The sequence below is a fragment of the Phasianus colchicus genome, chromosome 17 (genome assembly GCF_987193195.1).
Source record: "Phasianus colchicus chromosome 17, bPhaCol1.hap1.1, whole genome shotgun sequence".
NCBI classification, from domain to species: Eukaryota; Metazoa; Chordata; class Aves; order Galliformes; family Phasianidae; genus Phasianus; species Phasianus colchicus.
The window spans coordinates 9,695,567-9,720,977 of NC_143452.1; the positions used below are offsets into that span (position 1 = coordinate 9,695,567).

Consider the following 25,411-nt stretch of genomic DNA (forward strand, 5'->3'; position numbering starts at 1 on the left):
CACATAATGACTACTAGACAAGTCAAGGGGAAAAAATACCACAGTCCACCACTCATCACATCCTTCTGCCTGGCACAAAACTACAGCGCTCACTTGCCTTCTTGTTTTCAAAGCTCTACTGCTAACCTAAAGCAGAATGCAGGGGGTTGCTGTATTTGACTTTTCTCAAGCTTACTTCAACACTAGTAGGGCAGCACTCCACAGCACGGCTCAGCATGATTCTGGCATCCTCAGGTTCTTCCAGCTCCACAGCTGCCTTCCACAAACGCACCGAATTTGGAACATGCTCAAGGGCTGGAGAGGCAAAAACAGTAATGCAAATCAGGGGAAAGAAGTTTTCCAAAGAGAAATGCAGTTTTCAAAGATAATATGTTAAAGACTTAGGTCAATTACAGATAAATTCCCTGCAAGAGAAAAGAGAACTGTAATTATATTAACTCTCGTTTCAACCATGGGAATTTAAAATGAAAATAAAATTTAAAAAAAAACTTAATTTTAATTGGAATCAAGTTTGGCCAAGACATGGGCTTTTCCAACTGCAAGCTGTAATTACATCCTGCAGTAAAACACCTAGCTGAGCAAAGCCTCAAATCTCAGCATGGTGAAAGGGATTTCTGTACTCTGATGAATATCTGAGATATTGTTTTAATACACATAACACTGATAAAAAAATCCAAATACATAAGGTTTAAGTCTATACTACTCTAATAAAGAATTTAGACTCTCTAGAATTTCCATGCCTTACATAAATGTGCTACAGCAACACAGGACTGAACACATCCTTTACCAATGGGGAAAGCGTAACTGCAGAACCAGAGAGATGAGGAAAGTTGCATCTAAAACTATTTTTGGAATTAGCCTGGCTTCCAGGTATCGCTGTTCTTTTAAGCACTCCTGGGAAGGCTGAGGCACACTGCTGAGCATGAACTTCAGAGCACATCTAAGCTCTACAGAAACGCACAAAACATTTACAAGTAGTGTGCACTGAGGTTTTGGGCATTAACCATTCCACCTCAAGTCTACAGCAGCAGGAGATTCTTCTGAAGCATTTTAGGTGAATAACATCAGCTTGCAAGAGCTGAAAGCACTGCTCAGCAGGACAGAGCATGTTTTTGTAGATAGAACATTCAATTTTTACACCTTGAGATGCATTTTGAACACTCAGCTTGCTGTCTTTAGACAGGCTTTAAAAGCTCCAGAGGTTCTGCTGGATGGTAGGAATGCACAAAGCCAAGAGACAGAAGAGAAATACACTATGAGAGATCACACCTCAGTGACATCACCTGGCCATCAGCCTTCTTTATTTTTGAATAAACACCAGGTTAAATTGCCTCTCATCTTAAGGCTGTGCATCCAAACAGTTCCAAGTGCTGCATGTTCCCTAGATAGCACAGGGGCACTGTGAAGTTGATTCCTAACACATGGAGACTGCAAGCAGCAGGATAAATTGTATTCCAACTCCACCAAAGCTTTGTGTCAGAGTTTAAGCAGGTGGTTCCATAAACTGGAACATGATACAATGCTTAAAGTGATAGGACAGATTCTGAGCTTAATGCACAAGTAATTGCTTTCACACAATATGCTTCCCTTCCAGAGCTGGACTTACAAATCTATTTCTGATCACGTAAAAGCATTCTCTCATTCAACATCCATTATTATTCTTGCAGAAGAAGGGGGTGTCACAGGAGCAATGCTCCACAGAACAATGCACTGTTTAGCCAGTGAAAATAAAACAAGCTACCAAGAAGTGCTTTCCATGCTCTAAGAGGCTATTTCACACCAATATGCAATTTACACATAACAGTAAGAAGCAGAAGGCAACTTACATCCTTTGAAACCAAGTCAACCTAATACTGTAGACTGCATCATAGGGATGTATTAAGTGTATTAAATACAGATCCCTTACCCTGGCTAGATTAAAGTCCTGAGACATAATCGATGCAATTTGGTGAATACATGCACATCAATTTAAAGTAATCAAAGAACACTGGGAACCTGCAAGGAAAACCTGGATTCAGGACAACACAACAAATTGCTGTTAGAAGAGAACAGGTTTAGGAAAAGATGGCTATTCCATAAAAGAGAAAAACCTCCAAGTTCAATACAATAAAGACAAAAGGTTTTAAAACAAGCACCACACCAAAAAGCCGTTTGTTGAGAACACAAATTGCTACACTAAAACAAATCTCAAGGCCCACAGCAATCAATTATATGATAACTCCAGAGCCTCTAAAGCTCTTCCACCAGAAATCACTGTAGTTTCCAACAAATTACAGACAATCCAAAACTCATACACAGAGCCTGACATATTTTCTAAAGCATAAGAGATGATGGTCAAAACATCCTTTTCCTCTCAGACCATAATTTTTGAATTGCTTTCATCTACCTCTCTAATCTTCACCAAGTTGGAATTGCTTTCAGTAAATAAAACACTGCTTTGCAATTGCTCTGTAACAGCAGCTTTCTGCTGAGAGATGTCTTACAAGTATGACAGCCACTCTACTCTGACTCAACAGCAGTCATTTCCATACATTATTAACAACTATTTTCACTAAGAAGGCAAAAAAAAGAAAAAGCATTTAAAATCCTACAGATATGTCTTGAACAATTTACAACACAATACAAATGGAGACTCAGACTTTGTTCCCTGGCCCTGCAGCAGCTCTCACCTTTCCTCAGGACACGTTTCTTTGCACGGATATCTGTCTCCAGCTCTGCTGCTCTTATGTAGATTCGGACAGACTGAGGGAGGTGACGGACAGCTTGGGCCACAACAGCCTTGGCTGTATCTCCAGGTTGAAGCCGAGCAGCTTCTAACCAAACATCTTCACTCTGTCAGGAAAAAGCAGCAGCCTTATTTTGTATCAAAAGGATTACTGTGAGCAGGACAACAGAACTTAGCTTTTAGCTAACTATGGGTTCTTTTAACATCGCACAAAGTGAAGCAGTCTATAGCTAATAGCAGCCTAACAGAGAGATGCTGTTGCTTGTAACCACAACCTTCTACTGTCCTGCAAAGATCAGCAGGGAAGCAAAGCAATGCTGACCTTGGGGCACATCTCAGTTCCTTTCATGATGAGATTCCGAGCCACCTGCAGTTTGCCAGTGACTTCTTCCAGTCGGGCTGATGCTATCCAGGCTGGTGGATGATGAGGATTGGTTTCTCGTACAGATTTCAGAAGCAAACGAGCTTTTTTGATATCACTAATGAAGGAGAAAAGATGGAGGAATGTTTTCAGGACACTAGCAAACAATTCTCCTGAATCACTAAGTACTTCAGTTAGTTTTTCCACAGCCCACTCGGATGTACAGTACCTGCAACCTCACACATTTCCATATTGGTGACAACTTTTATGCTACAGCTTGCTAATATTCACTAACATAGCAATTAGAGAGAATTGGTTTAGTATTTAGGTATAATTATTTAGGAACTACAGCCAGGCACTTGCAGCTGGAAACTAATAAGCAAAAGCTCATCTTCATGTTTTATCATCAAAATTTGCACATACCAAAAACTCACCTATCATCCATTACAAATTAGATGTTAGCTGAAAGCCACCCACTCAGACAGATTTCCATTTATATGCAGGATCACAGCCATTATTAAGAGGCTTAATCAGCTAATCCTTCTTAAACTTACTTGATATCTCCTCCATGTGTGGGAATCATTGAATTCAAATCTGTCAGATATCCTTTTGGGTCCACCACAGTCTGCCCACTCACAGAATCAGACACCTGGAAAAGTCAAGTCAGCACCACTGAAGTGATCACTCACAGCCCCACAGCCCTCCTGCACACATTCAAGACTGGAAAAGACACTGCTCCTATACTATACAAAAAAATCTTAAGACATTTACCTGTTACCATGACCAAGGAACCAGCAAAACAAGTCCTTGCTTATTAGCTTTTTCCCCCTCACTTCTAAAATACATGGGTTTACTTTTAACTTAGCAGTTAAAAATACAGTACCATTGAAAATACAGAAAAAAAGCAGCTTAGTTTTCAGTCACTAAAAGGACTTTTAGCCTTAGCAGTTAAAGCCCATCCTTTTAGCGCAAACCAGATTTAAACAAGAAAATCAATGATAGAATGGAAGTCAGCAACACAAGAACAATGTTTTCGGCATTCTGTCCTGAATAAATCCATACATAAGACCAAGAGGTCATAGCTGAGCTATTTCTCCTACCTACCACCCAAGAGATAATAAGACTATCCTAAAACCAGGTCTTAAATAGGAGTACCCCACCCACTCCTGGTACAGCGGCAGCAGATCCCACCTTCTAGCATGCTCACCTGGCTTAGCCTCATATCCATCAAGGTGTTCCTGGCTTGGCCAATCTTCCTCATATCCAATTCACCTGTCCCAGGTGTCATTAAGCCTGGAGTCATTCCTCCTGGGTATGGAGTATTCAAGCCCCCTGGATACGGAGTATTCAATCCACCAAATTGCTAGGAACAAGAGTGAGAGAAACAAATTCTGAAAATGTTTTCTAAGATGTCAAAAAAGAATTCAGGGTCTTTGCCCACCTGCCCTTATTGACTGACTGCCAGGCATAGATGCCAGTATCCTGTCTTACTTCTGACCTTTTCTCCTGTGCTGATGACAACACAACTAGAACAGCAGCTTCCTTGAATCACAAGGCATTTCTTACACAGGTTTTACAAATCAGAAGGTAATTACAGATTTAGCCAAGTCAGCAAAAGAGGAACAAGAAAGTAATTGAAAAATTTGAATACAAGCATATGAGCCTAGCACATTTAAACATCAATATCCACAAAGAAATCATAGACATCTGGTGCTGATTCAGGGCTAGTCAGCTACTTCTGTAACTGTATGACCAGAGTATTCCACGGCAGCACAGCAGCAATCAAAATTATCTGCTTTATTGTCAACTGAAAATTAAATTTTAATGCAGGCTCCTGGGTTGAGCAAACCACTAGGTGAACTCGCACTTTATTTCTGTTTCATTTCTGCAAGACATTATTGCAACAGAAACAGATGTTGGTTAAGCACACGAAAATTTCATTATCACCATTCTACAGCCAGAGAAAAGTAAAACTTTTTGCCTGCTTTTAATACAAGATCCAAACCTTCACTGTCCATCCTCAAGCTTTGTCTGCTAATGGGTACGTGCTGAAAGGTTCTAGCAAGCACAGGAATTTAACATCCATAGCTCCTCTGACAGACTCAAACTACAACAGGATTTTCGTTACCCCTTGTCTCTACTTACAAAGCACAGCTCAGACCATCAGCTTTGTTTCCATACTCACTGTTTGCCGCGGGTCCACAGAAGTGTGATTCTCCCCGGACTGCAAATGCTTTGCAAAGAAGCTGTCAGGGACAGGAGTCAGCTTCTCATAGCGAGGATTCCTCTGGCGCTTGTTCCTGGCATCACCAACCTCTGGAATACTCAGCCACTCCTCTTCTGTGACCTCTGCTAGCTTCCGCTGTTCAAACACAAGTTGTCACTGTTATTTCTTTTGGACATTTATTTCTTCAAGCTGCTCATGGCCCTTAATGGATTTTATTTTTTTTTTTAAAGGATTCAAGATGAATTAAAGACTTACAGGTCAAATATCAGATGTTTTCCTAATTAAATGTAAAAAAGAATTATATGCACTCAATTATGATTTGGTTTTAGTCCAGTCTGAGATTCCAAATCAATTTGTTCTTAAGCACAGCGCTGCAAATACACAAATTAACCTCAGTGCCTGCAGCAGCATGCTTTATTACTAATCATTAAACAACAGCTTAAGTGGCATATTTTATTTAACAGAAGATTTAGAGTCAGTAGATCCCTCTCAACTCCTATTCCAAAGGCACCAAATTATTCATCCTCCAAAGATGAAAAGTCTATTGCCATCTCAAGAACCAAAAGTAACAATTATCCACAAAACAAGAGCATACATTTACATTAATTTCACTAAGATATGTAATCAGTGGAAAATGCTCAGTGTGAAGAACTGTATTCCCACTTGCCCCTAAAACTATCTCATAATCACCTCCTACAACAGTAACTTTGAATGTGGCTCCAATAAAGATCCTTCTGCTTTCTCAGGAAAGTAATTCTAACCTGGAGAATAAGAAAGTCCTTGAGCAGAATCTGAGCAAATTAATGCTGAACAGCCATCTCCCATAACCCACACTGATATGTCACACTGAACAGAGTATTTTTCCTTACTTTCAAGTCTGAGAACTGTTGCTGAATTTTGGGTCGTTCCATTCGGTATTTTTCTATTTCCTCTTTTTCTCGTTGTTCCCTTAGAAAAAGGAGTACTGAAGTTATGCTCAGAGTCATGAGTCTTTAAGCAAAGTATTACAGAAAGATGTGTTCCATCAGAAGAAAGGCAAAACAAATTTTTCCAAGCACAGATTACAAACAGCTGTGACAGAGGTCCCTCATCATGTAAGACAACATTGTAGCATAAAAACAAATATTTCTAACCAAGCAAACTTCAGGATTTACCATCCTCTTAGCTGCAGGCCAGGAGTTTAACAAGTTAATTAACACTGTTTTACAAGACACCCACATCACACAACTTCTCTAATGATTGCCAGCATGTTGTGCAATATGTGAGGTGTCAATGCCATTCCCCATTTCCCCAAATCATCTTAATGAATGACAGTGAACAAATTCAACCAAATCAAATTCAACTCCAAACCAACTCTCACAGTAAGTTGTGCAAAGAATCCATCAACCTTAAGATCTTTTGCTAAAGTATCTAAGACACAGTATTTAAACAAATAAAACTTCTCAACATTTTAGCTAGTAGACAATGAAAAAGTGGAGGAGGCAGAAGAAATCTTTGAAGCACAAATGAACTAGAAAGCATTCCGTACCAATGCTCTAATTAATCCTACCTTCTTTCTTTCCTCCGTTCATCCATCCTTTTATCCAGAGCAGCATAAATAGCATCTGCTTCCTCATCATCTTTTTCGTAGGGACCACTTGAGAACAGGCTGCCAGCATATCCATTGAACTAAGAATGTGAAGGAAAAGAAAAGCAGTATCCTCAGTTTAAAGCTCCTGTTATGTACTTAGTACAGCCAGCTGTCACCCAGGACATTGGAAATGGGTAAGCAAGCTGTTTCTCACAACACTGCATCACACTAACACATCCCTTAAATAAAAGCAGCTTTCTTCTACCAATCCTACTGTTTATTGTCCCTCACCATTTCAAAAGTAGAACTGCTTCAAAGCTGCTTCTATTTCCACTTTGCTTCTATTAAGCAATAAACAAAAACCTTGTACATTTTCTTCCATCAATAACTTTTTACTCTAAAGACCACTGAAAGCAAACAAACAGAATAACACAACATTTAACTAACCAAAGTGAGGTTTAAACACAAGAGACTGCACAGGCCACATGAATATATATCAAAGCACAATGGTTTACATTCCATTTATGAAGGAGAACAAAAAAGCACATCCCATAAAATACATCAACTAACGTTGTATTTATGGACCTCTTCATGAGACTCTCAGTGCTCCATACAGATAATAAAACCACAATACAGAGCCCAAAAGCAGAGTAAAAAACTGCAAACATATGGCATTATGTATAATGGACTTTCAATTAAAGTAAAGGAAGAAAAAAAAAAAAAAGAGTTGTTAGGAGACTACAGGAAATCCTGGCCTTGAATCCTCAGCTCATACAGTGTTTCAAAGGAAGAGAACTGGGAGCTCAGGGATGCCCCTCGTGCTTGGGGAAAAGCATCTCTAGGTCAGTTATCACATCACCTCATCATAATTGGTGTCATTCAAATCTTCATCATCATCATCAGCTGTCTGATTCTTCTTCATCTGATCCCCCACTGTCCTTTTCCCTGGCGGGGCATGGCGGTCATCCACGGGGTCGTTGGCATCGCGTGCGGGGCCGATATCAGAGCGGGTGGTGAAACCTGTGGCTCTGTGTGGGTAAACCAGGGACAGCTCTTCAGCACACTGTAACCTCACTGCTACACAGCCAGCCAGAACTGCTACTTAAAGCCAGGTAATAAAAACATCGCTCTTCTGTAAGCACGGCACCAGCCAGCTCCTATCCCTGCTGCTCATAGAGCCAACGTTAAAAGAAAAATTTTAAAAATTAAAAATTCTTCTGTAGGGGAAGTTTTAGCTACAAAGACACCGGGATCACAATGCTCACCACTCCTGCATGAGGACTTTCTTTGCTGAAGAGTGTCTCAGCAGGACACAACACAGAAGATGGCCCACAGGCTGTGCAGCACTGCGGGACGTGGGGATGGGAGGAGGGGGTGCTGAAGGGAGGAAGGCCTTCACAAACCACACAGTCAGAGTCAGCTGCTCCCCAAGGGCACCATCTGTGGGCCCCACAGGGACGGTGTGCTCCGGAGAAGTGATACAACCTGAGAAGAACCACCCCGCAAGGCGAGATACTCCTTCATCCCACAGCCCGGGTAGAGAAGCGAGAAAAGAACAAAACGCGTTTCCATAGGAGGCTCTGCAGGGCCCGGGGCCCGAGGGGCAGCGGGGGGGGCGGGGACCGAGGGTCGGGGGGGTACCGAGGGCCTGGCAGCGGACTCACCCGCGGCCCAACCCCGGCACATAGCCCAGGGGCGCGGGCATGCCCAGGAACGGCTTCTTCTTCTTGTTCATGGCGGCGCCAGATCAACCGAGGCGGCAGAGACGGTGACGGCGGTGGTGAAGGCGGCGGAAGCGGCGATGGGAGTGGGCGGGGCTACCCAGAGTGCAGCGCGGCACTTCCGCTCCCGCGCGAGGAACAGGGAGCAGAGCGCCCCCTCTTGCTGCGGAGGTCCCGAGGAGAGGCGTTTGAGGCGAATGCGCATGCGCACAGCTGCGGGCACCTGAATGCGTGTTCATGCGGGCGTGCATACGCGTGTGCAAGCTCACGGGGCGCCCTGCGCAGGCACCTGCACGCTATTTGCACTTGTGCGCTTTTGCACACACACCGGCAAGCTTCCATGCATACACGCACGTTTGCACGCATACTTCCATCGGTAAACCCGGCACCTATGCATGTGCATTTGCACGCACACACACCTGCAGTGCTCCCTGCGCGTGTGCACATTCGCACCCACGCTTGCATGCTCACACCACACTTCTGCGCACGTGTGCACATTTGCACACGTAGACTCAAGCGTGTGCTCTTCTGCAGGCACACACACCTCATGTGTGCACACATCTGCAAGGACGTGCGTGTATGCAGTCTCACACACCTGCACAATTGCCCACTCACACACACACACACACACACACACACACCCTTTGCACTCTGTGCATGAAGCATGTCCCCATATGTGCTCCCATCTCACCCCAGTGCCGCAGGGTCAGCTCTCAGGAGGGCAGCATCCCCAGCACTTTCCTCCTGTTTCCGTCCAGCAATCCCTCCTCTCCTCCCCCTACTCTGCACCCAACAAAGGGCACTGAAGGACTGGGAGCTCTTTGCTGATTAATTGCAAGCTCAATCCCTCTTCTTTTGCGTTTGCAATTAGTGGATGAGATGATGATTGCTCCGTTTAGAGGCGGTGGTGCCTTCCTGCACTGGAGTCCATAGAGCAGAACGGAGCCATCCCTGCACTGAGCAAAGGGCAGGAGGGGGAAAAGTTGGGCTGGGGATGCTCCTTCACCCCTTTGCTGCCCTTTGGGACTGTTTGGGACAGTTCCCCCACTCAGAGCGGTGCTGCACTATGGGATGGATGCTCACATACAGCAGCCCCACAGGCTTTCTGTTCATTCAAGGGGCTCGGTACCAAAATGCATGGGGCAGGAGGGCACAGGGGCTGCAAGGGGCTCTTGGGGTCGGGGCTGCTTTTGGGGCCATCCGTCCCTGCTGGATTCCTGAGCTCCGAGCAGATCACAGCAGCTGCAGTGAAGACAAATAGCCCCATTCTGCACAATGGCAATCCCAACCCCCAGCCACTTACTGCCCATCTATTTTTGGGTTTGGCTGGAGCTGAAAAAAAAAAAAACCTCCCTTCTGCCAAGCAGTTGGGTGCCAGCAGAGCTGTGGCGTTTCCCAGCTTTGGGGCAGGATTTGGCCCCAGCCCATCTGCTGTTCCCCAGCTCTCATAGCCTTTATGGCCAGGCTCATACAAGCCCACGCTGGGGTGGGTCTTCTGCTCTCTGCTGAAGCTTTATGAACTGCAGGAATTTCACTTTGGGGGATATTTCCTACAAAACATGGTGGGTAGCACAGGGTGAGCACATGCTGAGGGTGGCTGGGGGCTCCCAACATTCTCTGCTCACACATCTGGCCAGAGCCTGCAGTACAGACAGGGCTCCAAGCAAGGAAAAAACTCATTTGTAGACTCAATAAAATCAATCCTAAATGATTTTTAATAATCTTCATGCACGTTCCTGGTGTTTATTACAAAATACTGGGTGCAAGAGCAGCAGGAACTGATGGAGCCTGAGGTTCGGAGCCGTATCTGACCACAAACTGGGAGCACTGGGAGCTCTGCACAGATTTCCCAGCGCTGTTGAAGCAGAGCAGCGCAGCATTCAGCCCATAAATATCTTGACCGACTGGTCTCCTGCCTTTTTAGGGTAGATGTGGCACCGAGGGACACAGTCAGTGGGCATGGTGGGGGTGGGTTGGGGTTGGACTTGGGGATCTTGGTAGCCTTTAATGACCCTGTGATTCTTGATTTGGGTATGCAAGGATTCCTCCCAGCACCAAAGCAGCCAGGTCTGAAGGCTGGCACTGTGCTCTGACCTGCCTGGGACAGGTACCACAACTCCCAGGAATGATGCTGATAAGGGCAGTGCATCACCCTCCCATCCCCAACATCCCCATGGCTCTTCCTGCTGGTGTCCGGACTTTCCAACTCTTGATTTCTGCATTCCTACAAGCTGGCATCTGCAGGGGATGCAGCGCACGTCTGCGCGGACACGCGTGGTAATTGCTCACAAAGGCTCCAAAGTGAAAAATCATCACTTAAATGGGAGCACGTCCCTGCAGATCCCACAGGGGCCGGGCAGCCCTGCACAGCTCCTCACAAAGACACCTCTGTCCCTAACCCTGGGGCCGGAGGAAAGCAGGGCAGAAGGAAAGCAGGGCAGGGGCACCCGGTGTTGGGGCTGGGGGTTTGACGTGTCCCATAGTGCAGCAGGGATGCAGCTGTGGGGATGAGACAGCTGCAAGGCTCATTCATACCCCTGCAGTGTCCCTGTTTGTTCTGCTCAGCCTACACGTGGATGGGGTGTCCCAACCACAGGGGGTAAAACAAAGCAGATCAGTCTGCCTTACACCCAGGGCTGTGCAATGCCCTGTGCAGAGGTGTTGCCGGTTTGTCGCTGATTTTGTTCAGATTTCAGATGGGAAAGGGAGAGAAAAGGCTGAACCAGAGGACTTGGTTTTAATCCCCACCTGCTCGGCTGCTAAATTAACACTTTTAGAGCCTGTTCTCACTTGATTATCGCCCCGTGTCGTGAAATCCTCTGAGGACAGGATGTCCTACTTAGCAAAATCAACGCAGCATTGGGTAAATAGACTTTCTCAGGTTTTAATTAGTCCCATGCACTGCTGTGTGGGGGCTCCCAGGACGTGGCTGCAGTGGCTGCTCCACTCCAAACCAAACCCATGTGCTGTAGGGTGGTGACATGGGACCTCTGGCATCCATTCTGCAGCCACCCCTGATCCTGCTGTGGTTCTCAGAGCAGAGCTTGGAGCAGTGCTAACGGCACCTGGCTGGGGCTGGACCTAAGTCCTGCTCTGGGAGAGAGGGACAAATCTCTGAAAGAAGCAGTGATGCAGTGGCACAGCTGCCTGGGGAGGTGGTGGGGTCACCATCCCAGAAGATGATTGGAACACAGAGTTGTGGCACTGAGGGACAGTGGGCACAGTGAGGTGGGTTGGGGTTGGGTTTGGGGATCTTGGAACTCTTTTCCAACCTCAATGGCCCCGTGATTCTGTGATTCCCAAAGGGCCTGCTGATGTGGGCTCATGCCCCACAAGTTTGCAGAGCTGGAGCCCAACCCCAGCCTGTCTGCAGTGCTATGGGTTTTAGTAAAGGTGCCTGAAAGCCCCAGTGCCCGTGGTATTCATCATCCTGGGCCAAGAGGTGGCTGGGGATTCGCTGATTGATGCCTCTTGGGGCACTGCAGGTTCCAACCACGTTCAGGTGGGGAGTGGAGGTGGAGATGGAGGTGAAGGTGGAGATGGAGATAAAGGGGAAGCAACAGACACAGGACCCCAGAGTGCCCAGCCCTATATGGACCAGTGCTATGCCCCCATGCCCTCACACTCCATCCCTGCATGGGTCCTGCAAACACAGCACCAGGCTCTACAGCCACCTGGTGGGGACCAGATTGGGCTGAGGGAAAGTCCTCAGCCAGCACAGCTCCTTAGAACATATATATATACACATATATATACATATATATACATATATATACATATATATATATATAGGTATCTTTTTTTTCTTTATGGAAAGAATTAAAATGTTGCTTTGAGTCTTTTGTTATTGCTGCAAGTGGATTGCAGTGCTGGCTCGCGGTGCCCATGCAGCTGATGGCACTGTGTGTGTCCTCTGATTGGATTAAGTTGTGAATTTACAGTTTCATTTGGGGAAACAATATTAAAAAGGAAAAAGATCTGCGTGGAGAGAAGGGAGGCAAACAGGACGGCGTTCTCAAATAATTACCACTGCCTTGAAAATAACCGTGATGCGTGAAAATCCAATTACATATATCTGTAGAAACCTCTGAGTAAAAGGCATCCCATGTTCTCAAGTCCCCCCCAGTCCTGAGCCCGTGGCCAATGCTACCCATGGGTGCTGTGGTCCTCTGGATGGGTGCTCCCTCCTCCCGCTGCTTTGGGGTTTTCAATAGGGAGCAGAGCACCAGGGAAATCAGCCACGTTTCTCCTTAGACAAATAACTTCCATCTGAAGTCTTTTTATCTCCTCTTCCTTATCCTTCCTGGGCTGCAGCAGGAGGAGAGCTGGTGTTTAATGACATCCTTCATCCTCTGAATAAGGAGCATGCTGAATCATCCCATCTGCAGGCACACTTCCGCGGGGCTGCTGGCGGGTGGGGATGGGGGTAGGGATAGGGATAGAAATAGGGATGGGGATGGGGATGGGGATGGGGATGGGGATAGGGATAGGGATAGGGATAGGGATAGGGATAGGGATAGGGATAGGGATAGGGATAGGGATAGGGATAGGGATAGGGATAGGGATAGGGATGAGAATGGGATGAGGATGGATGGGGATGGGAAGGGGATGAGCACAGGGATGGGGATGGGATGGAAATGGGCATGGGAATGGGTGCAGGGCACAGAGCACCAACTTTGCCCTCCCCAAGCCATGCTCTGGGTTTGGGCTCCACATACAGCTTTCCCCCCATTTTTTCTGTTTTCTTGGGCTGCAGAGAGCTCTCAGCCATGCACCGAGAGACCCAAAGGGAAACCAAAAATTTCCTAAGTTCTCATGTCTTTTTCATCCAAGTTGAGACATTGGAGAAGTGCCCATCCGTGGGTTCATCCTTCTCCATGGGTGTGTGCATGTGGTCTCCAGGGTACTGCAGAAATACTGGGGGATGCTCAGCCACAGCAGGACCAGGGCGATAACCCAGAGGCTTTGCAGCTCCTCAGGACAGTTTTATTCTGAAAACAGAGGAACCACAGCTCGGTGGTTCCCACAGCATTGCCACACACCATAGGGACAGCAGATCTGCACCGACCTGTTTGCAAGCAATGAGGAGGAGCAAAATTCTTTCCTCCTCACACATTAAACCTTTCTTGGAGATGTGCAATTACCACTGAAAAACCAGGCAAAGCAATGGCTGGGAGCAGTGCTTATTTCTAATAACAGCTTGGCGCAATCTGCACACATTTTTCAGGCACCGTTTGCCTTTCCCTGCCAAGGGCCCTGCACACACGTTCTGCTCTCTGAAGATTTCTGCCCGGGCTCCAAAGCTCTGTGTGCAGACAGAGACTGAAGGAGAACTGGAAATTTTGGAGTAATGGAAAATAGCTCGCTGGGTATTTGAAGGAGTCGGATGCCTGTGATAAACAATACTGCCTGAGCTTCTCTCTTGCAGAGGTAATAAAAGGGATGCCAATAGCAAGGCCTGGGAGGTGGTGTGGTGTCAGCTCAGTGCTGTGCTGTGTGCTCTGCTTTAAGAGGGGCAAGCTGAGCAGGAAGGGCTGCACCCACATCGTGCAGAGGGATGTGTGAGCTGAGCCCCATCCGGAGCAGCTCCTGCGTGAGCATCCAAACTTTTGCAATTTTTTTACAACATTTTGCAAAATCTTGTGGGTTTTTTTTTTTTACAAGTGCTGTGTGCAGAAATGAGCCTGTGCCACCCAAACACGAACTGCTTTGCTGTTGTAGCAGTGTTAGTTTTTGTGCACAGTCTCATTCCAGCTCAGTGACAGCGCGGCACACCTGCTGTGCTCTCAGCTCCTGGAACTCTCTGCTGAGGACAGGGTGTGATTTTGGAGCCAGCATTCCACAAACATGAGTTTTTCTGATCTTAAAACAAGGGCAGAGCATTGCTCAGTGCTGGGATGGGTCTGTGACAGGAAGTGCTTTGCAAAGGTGTTGTGCTCCCAGCAATACATCATGGCACAGACACCTGCTTGCCTCCATCCTGGATACACAGCTGGGTCCCAGTCCCCATCCAACAACGAACCCATGTGTCCCCAAGCCCAGTGCTTGGCTGGAATGGGCTGGAGGCAGCTGGGAGTGTGTGCCTGGAGGAGGTAGGGGCTGAGTCTGGAGCAGGGGGTGGGAGGTAAGGAAGGTATCACTGGGGCATTGGGCATCAGTAGGGAGCAGGGATCATTGGGAATTGGGTATCACTGGGGATCAGGGACTGGGCATGGCTGGGAATTGGGTATCACTGGGAATTGGGCATCACTGGAGGTTGGGCATCATTGGGAACCAGGTGTCACCAGGTATTGGGCTTGTCACCATGGCTTGGGTCATTACCGAGTGCACAGCAGCAGGGACTAGGCATCACCAAACAGCAGGCAGCACTGGGAATCGGGCATCACCGAGAATTGGGCTCATCAGGAGCTGAGCAACACCGGCGATTGGGTGGGACCAGGGATTGGGCATCAGTGAGCGGATAGCACCAGAGACCGAGCATCACCGGAGACAGCGCATCACCGGGCAGATATCACCGGGGATCGGGCAGCACCAGGACCGGGCAGCACCGTGCTGGCGGCGGGGCGGCGCGGAGCGGAGCGGCGGGCGGAGCGCCCGGGGGTGGCGGAGAGCGGCACCGCCCCCGGCGCGGGCACCGGGGCGGGGCGGGCCCGGAGCTCCCGGTGCCGGCGGCGGCGCTGGGGGGCGCGGGGGCTCCGTCCCCGCCGGAGCGCGGCCCCTTCCGAGCGGAGGATGAGCTGCGGAGAAGCCAAGGACATGGAAGGTAGCGGCGGTGGGGGGAGAGGGTGGGCTCAGGTGCACCGCGGGGGTCAGGTCCTCCTACCCGAAATGCGGGGGTTGTATATCCGTCCTGGGGGCTGCCTCCATCACCCTCCTGTCCTCAGCTCCACCCTCCATCCCTATGTACGTCCTCCATCCTTGGTGGAACGTTCCCTCTGTCCCTGGGCTCCGTTCCCTCCATTCATGCTGTTTGCCCCCTCCATCCCTGAAGCTCTGCCCCTCCATCCCAGGGTCCATCTCCCATCCCGGGGGCTGCTTTCCATCGCCCCCTGCAGTGTCCTCTCCATCTCACGGGTCTGCCCTCTATCCCCAGGATTTGTCCTCCATCCCCACGTGCTGTCTCCTCCATCCTGGGGGTCTGCACCTTCATTCTCATACGCAGCCCCCTCCATCCTGGGAATGTGGGTGTCTGTCTGTCCATACCTATTTTCATCTCCAGTTTGGGGGATACCAATGAAATGGACTATTGGGCTGGAGAAACGGGGTGCAAGGGCAGGAGCAAGGTACTGAGCAGGGTGGGACATCTGGGAAGAGCTCGGGGACATGGAATGGGCTTTCTGCATGTGGTGTGTCTGTGCTGGTGGGCTCCTACCAGGAGATCCTGCCTTTCTCACATCCCTGCCCCAAGATGATCAGGGACCCCTTGGCAGTGTCCATGGCCTCAGCAGCCCAGACACCCACAAAGACACATACAGCATGGGAAGGACATTGCCTTTTGTTCCCTTCCTCCTCCCTTCCCACTTGGCTCCGTCCCCAGCCATGTGAGGGGCTCAGGCTTTCACCTTCACAAGCAGGGAATTATGAGGAAAATGATGGGATGGTGCTAACTGCAGCAAGGGACTGAGCCAGGTATGCCCTAGGGGTGACCTGGAAAGTGTGAGCTCCATAGGGTCATTGCTCTGCTTTGGGTTTGATCCTGTCCTGCTCAGGGACAGCAGGAATTTGGGAATGTCTCAGGGCAGGACCAGGCTTGTAGGACATTGCACAAGTCCAGCTTCCAGCACTGTATACCATGGGGGTCTCAGAGAGCATCGCTGTGCCCCCTGGCTCCAGGGCTCCATGCCAGCAGCAGCTCTGCCCTGCATGGTGGTGAAGCCGCAGGGAAGGGATGGAGGAGCCTGGGACAATGGCAATGCCAGGCAGGTTTGTGGCTCATGTAGACAGTGCTGAAAGTGAGACAAATCTCTCAAAGAGCTGCCCTGCAAGTAGAGCTGTGCTCAGTTCCCCTATCCCAGGGGTTCCTGGAGAGCTCAGCTCTCAGCCCTGTTCTCACCTCGAGGAGCAGCAGCAGCAGGCTGAGCACTCCGGTGAATCCCTGCCACAAATCCCCCTCTGACTGCAGGAAAATCTCTCGCACCATTTGGTGCTAAATGCCTCTTCCCCTTGGAGACACCAAGCACACCGATGTGGGGTTTGTTCCCTGCAAAGCAAATATCTCCCAGGGACTGCTGCTGCATGTCACCCCTGGGAGCCCCTCCACTCTCCATGGCAAATGCGTCCCTGCAGCAGGGCAGGAATGGGGGACATTGATGGCATCAGGGGCACAGAGCAAGCTGCTCCTCACACCTCTGTGCCATGCTCCTTGCACCATTAACACATGAACTTGGGCTGCTTGCAACTGCATTCCCTGGGGAAGCACAACACGTGTGTGCAGGCACAAAGTGCATTTGCAGAAGGTATGATTCCACTGCCCAAGGATGCACTGGCATTCAGACATCCCATCCTCAGCTTTCTGTCTCAGTGCCACATTCCAGGAGGTTCCCATATATCTCCCCCTCCAGTGGTGCTGCTGCTGCACTGAGCTCCTGCAGCACTTTGCAGCCAGCCCTAAAAGTGTCCAGAGGGGGAAAAATACGGACAGACCATGTGCAGGGTGAGGGGAAGGCACAGCCACACAGCAGCACGGCCTCTGTGCTTCTTGCCTGCCCCACACAGCTGGAGGAGTGCCCAAAATGCATGAAAGCCAACCGAGGGAAAAGGAGCCAGCAGCAATTCCCAAGGCTGCAGGCACCCATTCCATGGAGCAGGGCCCACAGGCCTGGGGGGAATTCGGAAAACCCCCTGTGCCCAATGGGAGCAGAGGAGCTGCGCATCCTAAGCAGGGTCCTAAGGCCATGCCTGGCTTTGCCAAGGCTTTTCCTGGCCATGGTGTGCTTTGATGCCCAACTGCTGCTCACTCGGTGCCAGCTGGCCGAGCCCCCCCCCGGCCCCGCCACCGGATTAGCCGGGAGCACGCGGGGAGAGCACGGAGCTTCTCTCCAAATCCAACGGCGCGGGTCGGATTAAGGCCCTCGGGCTGCCGCCTCGCCCGGCTGCGGCTCGGTGGGATGCTGGGCAGGGGACCGGCAGGTTTGTGCCCCCCCGTGTGAGGCTGGAGGGGGCTGCTCAGCCCGGAGCTCCCGGATGCGGGGCGAGCGTGCGGCCGCCGTTTATTGGCAGAAGGACGGAGGCAATCAGCGGAGGCAGTCAGGTGTGGAAGAGGCATGAGGGGAGGAAGGGATGGAGCGGCGCTGGTGACAGCCGGTGCCGAGCGCTCGCGCGCATCCCTCCTCCCGCCGGGATGCAGCAGGGCCGCCCGTCCCTCTGCTGCGTCGCCAGCATCCGCGGCTCGCAGGGCGCACCTGAGCCAGGTGAGAGGGCCCGGGCTGGGGGGCGGTGCGGCATCCGGAAGGGGTGGGGAAGCTCGTTTGGTTTGGGAGAGAGGGATGTGCTGCTGGAATGGGGATGAGAGGAGAAGATTTTCCTCCGTTCCCCCTTTGCTCTGTAGATGGTCCGTGGCTCTGGCACGCCATCCACGCAGGCAGCAGCTCTGCCCTGCGCCATGGTGAAGCCACATGGAAAGGATGGAGGGGATGGGAGTTCTGGCTCAGCACTCCTTCAGTGCCTATGGTGGGCACCTGGGGTACCCGGGGCTGGGATGTGGGAGCGGAGGGCTGCAAGGTGCCCCCAGCACAGATCAGAACCCCAGCTCTCCCTGCTCACTGCTGTTCCGGGCTCATTTCTCCCATTGCTTCCCCCCTCTCTCCCATCTGCTCTCACTGGCTTTCCTGCTTTGCCTTGAGCTGTACTGCAAGAGGAGCAGAGATACCCATGTCCTGCTGCTCCGCGAGCCACAATGATGGCACTGGGCGCTCTGTGGTCATCTCTGGCTAAAGGTCCCCATGGTGGCAGACCCTTTCCACAGGGACAGCCCTGGCACAGCTCCATCCCTGGGCACAGAGCATCTCTGTGCACCTCCAATCCATTTATTTTCTGCAAACCCGCTGCTCCCAGGGCAAGACCTTGTTTTCCAAACAAACCTGAGCAAGAGCAAAGTTTTAGGGTCAGGCTGCTGTTTCCCAAAGATGGGTTTTGAAACTGGGAGGCCAGGAGAGGGCATGGCATGGCATGTGCTGTCCACATTGCTGGGACATGGAGCTGCTGCTCTCCCAGCACAGGTGCTCATGGTTTTGTTCAGCTCATACCCAACCATCCCCTTTTCTGGCCCCACGAGAGAGGGCTTGGGAGGCTGATCCAAAGCTGGAGCAGCACTCATGGAGCCAACTCTGACATTCCGCTTTTCACTTCCCATTTCCTACAGGATCCAACACATCCAGCCTTCAGACACATTTATTTCTGTCCTGGCTATAAATTGCACAGGCAGCATTTACATCCCACCTTCCCCTTGCATAAAGGTGTGTGGGAGAGGTGAAACCTTCTCCCCTCTGCACCCACTGGGGCCGAGCAGCAGCGGATCCCCTCCAGCCCTCCCAGCCTTGTGTTATTCTCAGCTACTGGTGCTTTCCTGCTCTGCTTTAAGGGGTGTTTGGGGGCAGGTGAGATGGGGATGCTGCTGCAGATCAGCGCTGCTCATCCCGAACCGTCTTCTACCCACACACTCCCAGCAACATCTAATCCCCTTTGGCCTGCAGGAGAGCTTTGCATCTTCATTGCAGTGCAGTCAAACAGAGTGCGATGAGCTGAACTTACAGAGGTAAGGGCAAGGGACTGAATCTGGCCATGGTCGCTGCAAAGGTGAGCACGTTGGGGTGCTGCATGCCCCAGGCCAACCTGCACCCATTGGTGTGCCACAGGTCTTCTTCTCCAACCCCATGGGAACAGCTTTACTCCACCTGGTCTCTGGAATCTAGCCGACTGCATCAGAAAAGAGTTTCCATCAGAAAGAGGCTGATGGAAAGGGAGAGGATACGGCTGGGCAGCTTGGAGCTAAAAGGGGCATTTTTGGGGGTCCCGGGTGCAGGGCAGACACCTCTCACCCTCTTTCCTTCTGCAGCCGCTGCCGCCGCCGCTCACTTCAGCTTCTGCCGCAGCCTCCTGGAGCACACGGTGTCAGCTGAGAACCTCAGCTACCGCCTGCAGCGCAGCCCCGGCACCAGCCTCACCTGGCACGACGGGCGCAGCCAGCGCGGCGAGGGCAGCCGTGCCATCAAACTCCTGCGGCAGCCGGGCACAGAGGGCTCTCAGGTATTGCTCAGTTCCAGGGTCGGGATTTTTTTTCACTGCTGGGTTTTGTGGTTCTGGGCTTTGCAGGGTGAGCTTTGCATTGTAACTCCTCCCTGCTCAGAGCTGGAAGTTGGCACCGTTTTGCAAGAGATGCGCCAGAACCGAATTCCTTGTAATGCCTTAAAAGAACAGAGGACTTTGTTATGTCTCTTAGGAGGGAAATGGTCGGAACTTGGCTAAAACTGGGAACTTTATGGCACTCATGTGCAGCAATGAAGCAGTGAGGCCAAGGTTTCCGGCCACCCCACTGCTGCCGTGCTCTGTGCTGCCATGAGGAGAAGTGGAACAGATCTTTGGTGCTCTGTAACCCCGAGCATCAAAATCATTGTAGCTTTTGGTGCCCTGTTAACCCAGGATGTTGAGGGAGCAGCAGAACCTGGCTACTGTGCTCATGGTGCCTGAGAGCTCAGGGCATTGCTGGAGCCCTTCGGTCCCCACCACCTCCATGTCCCCTTCACTCCCAATGGCCAAGCAGCACAGAGTGGAGCCACTCCCCAGGCAACAGCTGTGCCTCCCCGTGCCTTTCAGTGGGGTTTGGGAGTGAGAAAGCTTCTAATTGTGCCACAAACAAGGGAAAACAGCCCGGGGAGTGGAAGTGACTCCAATTGCTTGCTTTGGGTCCTCACACTGCTGTGTGGGCTTCCCCCTTCCAACCCCCACTTCTGGGCATTGCTGCTGCCTGCTCGCCTCCGTTCACGGCTGAGAGTTCATCAGAGAGACAGCGCAGCTCAGCCGCCTGGAAAAGCAGCCCAGCATCCATTACAGCCATCCCCACGTCCTGCTGCTCCCACTGAGTGCCTGCACCCAGGGCATAGGGCTGCTATGTGCAGGGGTACCTGCAGCACAGGAACCTGGAGCGCGGATATAGCCCCCATTTGTGAAATGGAGCTCAAAAAGCAAGAGGATTCGAGCACGTTTCTGGCTGGGGAAATTGCGGGTTGTCAGTCTCCTCTTCCCCAGTGCCCCTGAGGTTAGTTGGGTAATAGCTGCTGGGAGCTCACCGTCATCTCTGTGCGTGATGGTATGAAGAGAGCACACAGCAGCAGCAGGCTCAGCCCCTGCACTGCTTACTGCTGCATGGCAGTGAAACCAGAGCCAGAACCCAGGAGCAGAAGCAGGGTGCAGGGGTGCAGCGTGGCAGGGGGGTGCAGCATGGCAGAAGGATGCAGCATGGCAGGAGGATGCAGCATGGCAGAAGGATGCAGCATGGCAGGAGGATGCAGCATGGCAGGAGGATGCAGCATTGCTCCCAACCCTGCAACTCGCTGGAGTATCTCTGACCCCTCCACCCTCCATTTCCTCTCATTTGACATCACTCAGGGATGTGCCATTCATTTCAATAACCGCAGGATGTCTGGAGACCCTGTTGCACTAATTATCTCTACTCCTCTATTAGGCATGCTTAATTAGCCAATGTTCACACACAGAGGTCGGTGCTGGCACACTGCAGTCCAAGCACTGTCGACCTTTCTGATGCCAGCAGATGCCTACCTCATCCCCTTACTGTCCAAGACAAGGGAGAGGAGTTTGCCAGGAGGGACTCTGGGAATCCAACCCCCTGCCATTGCAGCACAGAGGGAGCTGCCTGGCTCCATACACTGCTGTGCATTCAGTGTCACCACACACTGTTCCCTGTCCCTCACATCAGGACTCAGGTCCCCCCATCTGCCACCAGCGCAGAGCCCACAGGACCCAGGTGATGTCCCCAGGGGTGGTCCTGCTCCCTTGCAGTGCTCCACTGGGCTGGAAGGTGCGTGGTGAGCTGGGCCTTCTCCCTCTGAAGGAATCATCTCTGGGCAGATGGGGCAGGACCCATCGCAGGAGTTTGCTCCTCATAGTGCTGAGCCCCACTGACACTTCCCATCTCCCTTGTAGGGCCGTGGCTGCGATCACTATGGCATCTACCACACCAGCCCAACGCTGGGCAGCCTTACCAAGCCAGTGGTGCTGTGGAGCCAGCAGGATGTGTGCAAATGGCTGAAGAAGCACTGCCCACACAACTATCTCATCTACGTCGAAGCGTTCTCCCACCATGCCATCACAGGTACTGCTGCTACCCCCAGTGCCTTGTGCTCATTGCATAAAGCACTGCTTCAGTCCCATTACGACAAGTCCATGCCTGGGCAGAGCTCAGAGCTGACCAGCACCCATGGAGTGTAAAGTGCAGTGCACAGAGCTGCAACATCATCCTCCCTGACCCTCAGTGTCCCCTTTTTTCTGGGACCAGGGATGGGCTCACTGGAGTGGGGCAGCTCTATGCGCAGCCCTGTGCCCTTGAGGAATGCAAAGCTCTAATGCAGGAGCTCAGCGAGCCCTCTCATGAGAAATAAAGGAAGCATTAGCTGGGGAACAAGGACAAAAGCTGGTTGTGAATGCCTTGTTTAATAGCCCCTGGACTGGAGGAGAGTGGCTGGATGGTGGCAGCGGCACTAATGGGTTTTGATGGGTGCCCTGTTTCCCCCATCCATCAGCCCACGTGGGGTCAGGAGAATGGTCCTGATCCGGGAGGTGGAGTGGAGAATGGAGAAATGGAAAGCTCCTGCCTGCAGGGACAGGGAACGTGATTGCTGGGGCCAGCACTGGTCCTGATGCTGGCACCTCAGCCTGCTGCCCCATGACCTCCAAATGCAAGAGGCCAGGGGCAGGCTTCTATTCTATTCTATTCTATTCTATTCTATTCTATTCTATTCTATTCTATTCTATTCTATTCTATTCTATTCTATTCTATTCTATTCTATTCTATTCTATTCTGCTCTGCCCTGCCCTGCCCTGCCCTGCCCTGCCCTGCCCTGCCCTTCTCCTGCCCTGCCCTGCCCTTCTCCTTTCCTTTCCCTTTCACCTTCCTCTTTCCCTCCCCTTCTTCTTCCCTTCCCTTCTGTTCCCTTCCCTTTGTTTTTTTCCATTTTCTCTGTTCCATTCTATTTTCTTATTCTATCCTACCCTGTGCCATCCCATCCTATCCTACCCTAGTCTCTATTCTATTCTATTCTATTCTGTTCCGTTCCATTCCGTTCCATTCCTACTTTATAATTCTACCTTATTCATCCCATCCCATCCCATCCCATCCTATCCTGTCCTGTCCTGTCCTGTCCTGTCCTGTCCTATCCTACCCTATCTTAGGATTTGGTTTGGTTCTTTTTCTCTCCCTTGTTCCCATTACATGGACACGCACCCCAGCTGATTTTCACATTGACAGTGTCCCCAACCACACATTCCCTATGTCCCCGTGGTGCCCATGGCCACTGGGCAGCTGCTGAGCCTTGCTGTGCTTGCAGGTCGGGCTCTGCTGAGGCTCAATGGGGAGAAGCTGCAGCGTATGGGCATCGCCCACGAGGCGCAGCGGCAGGAGGTGCTGCAGCAGGTCCTGCAGCTCCAGGTGCGCGAGGAGGTCCGGAACCTGCAGCTGCTCAGCCAAGGTAGGATTGGGACAGGGAGGGGAACCATGGGGAGATTGCAGCTGTGAGGATAAGGAGAGAAGTGAGTGTGTGTGAGCTGGAGCATGATGAGCTGTGCACGGGCTGTGCTGCTGGGGGATGGGTTGTGGGGTACAGGCTGTTGTGCACAGGGATGGGTTGTGGTATGCAGCACAAAGTCTGTTGGTGGCAAGGTGCACTGGAAGGGTGGGATTCTCCCAGGAAGGCTCCAACACTGCAGGCTGTTCATTCCTTCCTCTTCCCTCCTTGTTCCAGCATCTTTCGGAAATGTCTCCTAGCTGATCCGTCTGTTTGGCAGATTGTACCAACACTGTGAACCGAGCAGCTCTGGGATGGACTGTGCACTGCAGATACGAGACCTGAGCAGCATGCTTGGAATATGAAGAGACAGCTCCTGAGCCACTCCAGGGCTTTTCTCTTTCTTCTCTCTCTTTCTTTTTTATGAATACATTTCTGGGCAGAGATGGGATGCTTTCTTCAACAGACGTGGTTCCCAGCTGGAGGAAAATTAGCAAAGCAGTCAGTGGGACAGGTGAACTTTGGCCCGTCTGAGCCTGATGGGAGAGACTGCAAAAAGAACCAGCAACGGGCAGGGCTGGGCTGAGCAGTGTGGGCAACTCCAGCACGGCCATTTGTGGGATAAACAGAAGCTGCACATGGGATGCTGATGCCTTTGCACATGAGTGGTGCCCAGCACTCGGAGTGGCTGGGAGAGCTGCGGGTTCTGCTGGTGTCAATGGCTTGGGGCTTCGTTCTCCCTTCGAACTGGGCTGTCTTCCAGTGTCCTAGGAGATAACGTTATCGGCAGCAAATAAGATGACCCAACCAGGCAAAGAAATTAAAAGCAGGGCAGTCACCAGCACCTGATTCCACTTTGTGAATTAAAAAGGGAGCTGAGTCAGCAGCAGTGGAAGCCCAGGGGTCAGCACGTTCCAGGGGATGCTGCACAGGAGATGCTTCACGTCCTTTCTCTGTCCTCATCCACATGCCTGGATCCCTGCTTTCTGGTCCCAGGCTCTATTTATTCCCTCCCAATGCTGCCCGGGTTTTGTCCAGACCCTTTGCAGAGCTCTACCCCTCTTGCAAACTCCCAACCCTTCAGGGGGCTGTGACAGTGCCATCCATACCAGCACCGTCCCCAAATCCCAGCTGATGATTGAAAGGAGGTGACATTTCTAGTCGCATCCCCCAGTGCCACTGGTGCCAGGGATACCCCAGGGCCGTGGCAGAGCAGGCATCCAGGTGGCACCACACACCACCTCCTGCTCTGCAAATAAAGTCAGACTGTTGTTTCCATTTGCTGCTCTCCTGCTCGTCCTGTGATTCTACTCATTCCCTGCCCCCCAGCTAGAGAAAACAAAGTGAAAGATTTCGGCCACTGAGTCAGGGTGAGGGAATATCCCACTGCTGTCCCTGTGGGAGCACTATGGTGTGTGAATGGGGATGTCCCCCCTCCAAACATGGGGTTGCTCAGGGACTCATTTGCAGGGACCCCACAGCCCCAGGGGTTTGCTGTTCACTGCTCCTTTCCCTCCTCCACAGACACTGAAATCTGAATTTCCTCCTCCTCCTCTGCTGATATTGACCTTTTTAGAAATGCAGTGAAATTGGCTCTTCTCACCTCACTAGAACTTCAGAAGCAACAAAGCTGAGCGGATTTATTGAATTTTAGGAAAAAGAAAGAAAACAAGCAGGAAGAAAACCATCCCTCCTGCAGCAGCCAGGAGCTGCTGGCACTCCCAGCTGGAGCAAAACACAGTGTGTGGTGCCTGATCCCAACCAGTTCAGGGTGCAGATTTTCTCCTTGCTGTGCTGTCATGCAGAGCGAAGCCCCATGCAGAGCAAAGCCCCATGCAGAATGTGGCCCCATTGCTTCTTCTGTGAAATCTCTGCACCAGATCAAAACCCACCATGCTGCCGCTCCAGCCCTGGTACTGGGCACTGGGAGAGGGTGGCAGTGGGGTGGTGGCAGTGGGGTGGCTGGCAGTGGGTGGCTGTCCCTGTAGGAGGAGGTGCTGTGTCCTAGAGCAGACCATGGTGGCAGGGCTGGAGATGTGGATGCAGCATCTTTAGAAGTGAGATTTTCTGGG

At 51.0% G+C, this 25,411-nt stretch overlaps 2 protein-coding genes across 5 annotated transcripts in view; one reads left to right on the forward strand and one right to left on the reverse strand.

Moving 5' to 3' along the window:
• PRPF6 (pre-mRNA processing factor 6) overlaps window positions 1-8,703 on the reverse strand; it is a 23,442-nt gene extending 14,739 nt beyond the window's left edge. The window contains exons 1-10 of the mRNA XM_031589607.2: window positions 8,548-8,703; window positions 7,743-7,911; window positions 6,863-6,981; window positions 6,183-6,261; window positions 5,272-5,448; window positions 4,294-4,449; window positions 3,641-3,735; window positions 3,048-3,204; window positions 2,670-2,832; window positions 176-294 (exon numbers count right to left, since the gene is read on the reverse strand). Coding sequence (XP_031445467.1) covers window positions 176-294; window positions 2,670-2,832; window positions 3,048-3,204; window positions 3,641-3,735; window positions 4,294-4,449; window positions 5,272-5,448; window positions 6,183-6,261; window positions 6,863-6,981; window positions 7,743-7,911; window positions 8,548-8,618 — 1,305 coding nt within the window. The 5' untranslated portion in view covers window positions 8,619-8,703. The remainder of the gene's footprint in view (window positions 1-175; window positions 295-2,669; window positions 2,833-3,047; window positions 3,205-3,640; window positions 3,736-4,293; window positions 4,450-5,271; window positions 5,449-6,182; window positions 6,262-6,862; window positions 6,982-7,742; window positions 7,912-8,547) is intronic.
• Window positions 8,704-15,250: 6,547 nt separating this feature from the next.
• On the forward strand, window positions 15,251-24,953 carry SAMD10 (sterile alpha motif domain containing 10). 4 transcript variants are annotated; one of them, XM_090151986.1, is made up of 5 exons: window positions 15,251-15,367; window positions 19,658-19,848; window positions 21,763-21,931; window positions 23,163-23,303; window positions 23,620-24,952. In XM_090151986.1, exons 1-5 carry the CDS (start codon window positions 15,337-15,339, stop codon window positions 23,682-23,684), a joined length of 597 nt encoding a protein of 198 aa, XP_090008112.1. In that variant the 5' UTR covers window positions 15,251-15,336; the 3' UTR covers window positions 23,685-24,952. The 4 variants fall into 4 exon arrangements, with proteins under 4 accessions (XP_090008112.1, XP_090008111.1, XP_090008110.1 ...); XM_090151985.1 differs by having other exon boundaries at window positions 23,577-24,950; XM_090151984.1 differs by lacking the exon at window positions 15,251-15,367 and adding an exon at window positions 17,814-18,014 and having other exon boundaries at window positions 23,577-24,951.
• Window positions 24,954-25,411: the final 458 nt, after the last annotated feature.

Bases quoted from the DNA above. Each gene is read 5' to 3' on its own strand.
- SAMD10 (XM_031591321.2), top strand. From the start codon at position 17,945: ATGCAGCAGGGCCGCCCGTCCCTCTGCTGCGTCGCCAGCATCCGCGGC. The intron at 21,932-23,162 runs GTACTGCTGCTA...CTGTGCTTGCAG, and splicing joins CTCCCACCATGCCATCACAG to GTCGGGCTCTGCTGAGGCTC. The intron at 23,304-23,619 runs GTAGGATTGGGA...TCTGTTTGGCAG, and splicing joins CCTGCAGCTGCTCAGCCAAG to ATTGTACCAACACTGTGAAC.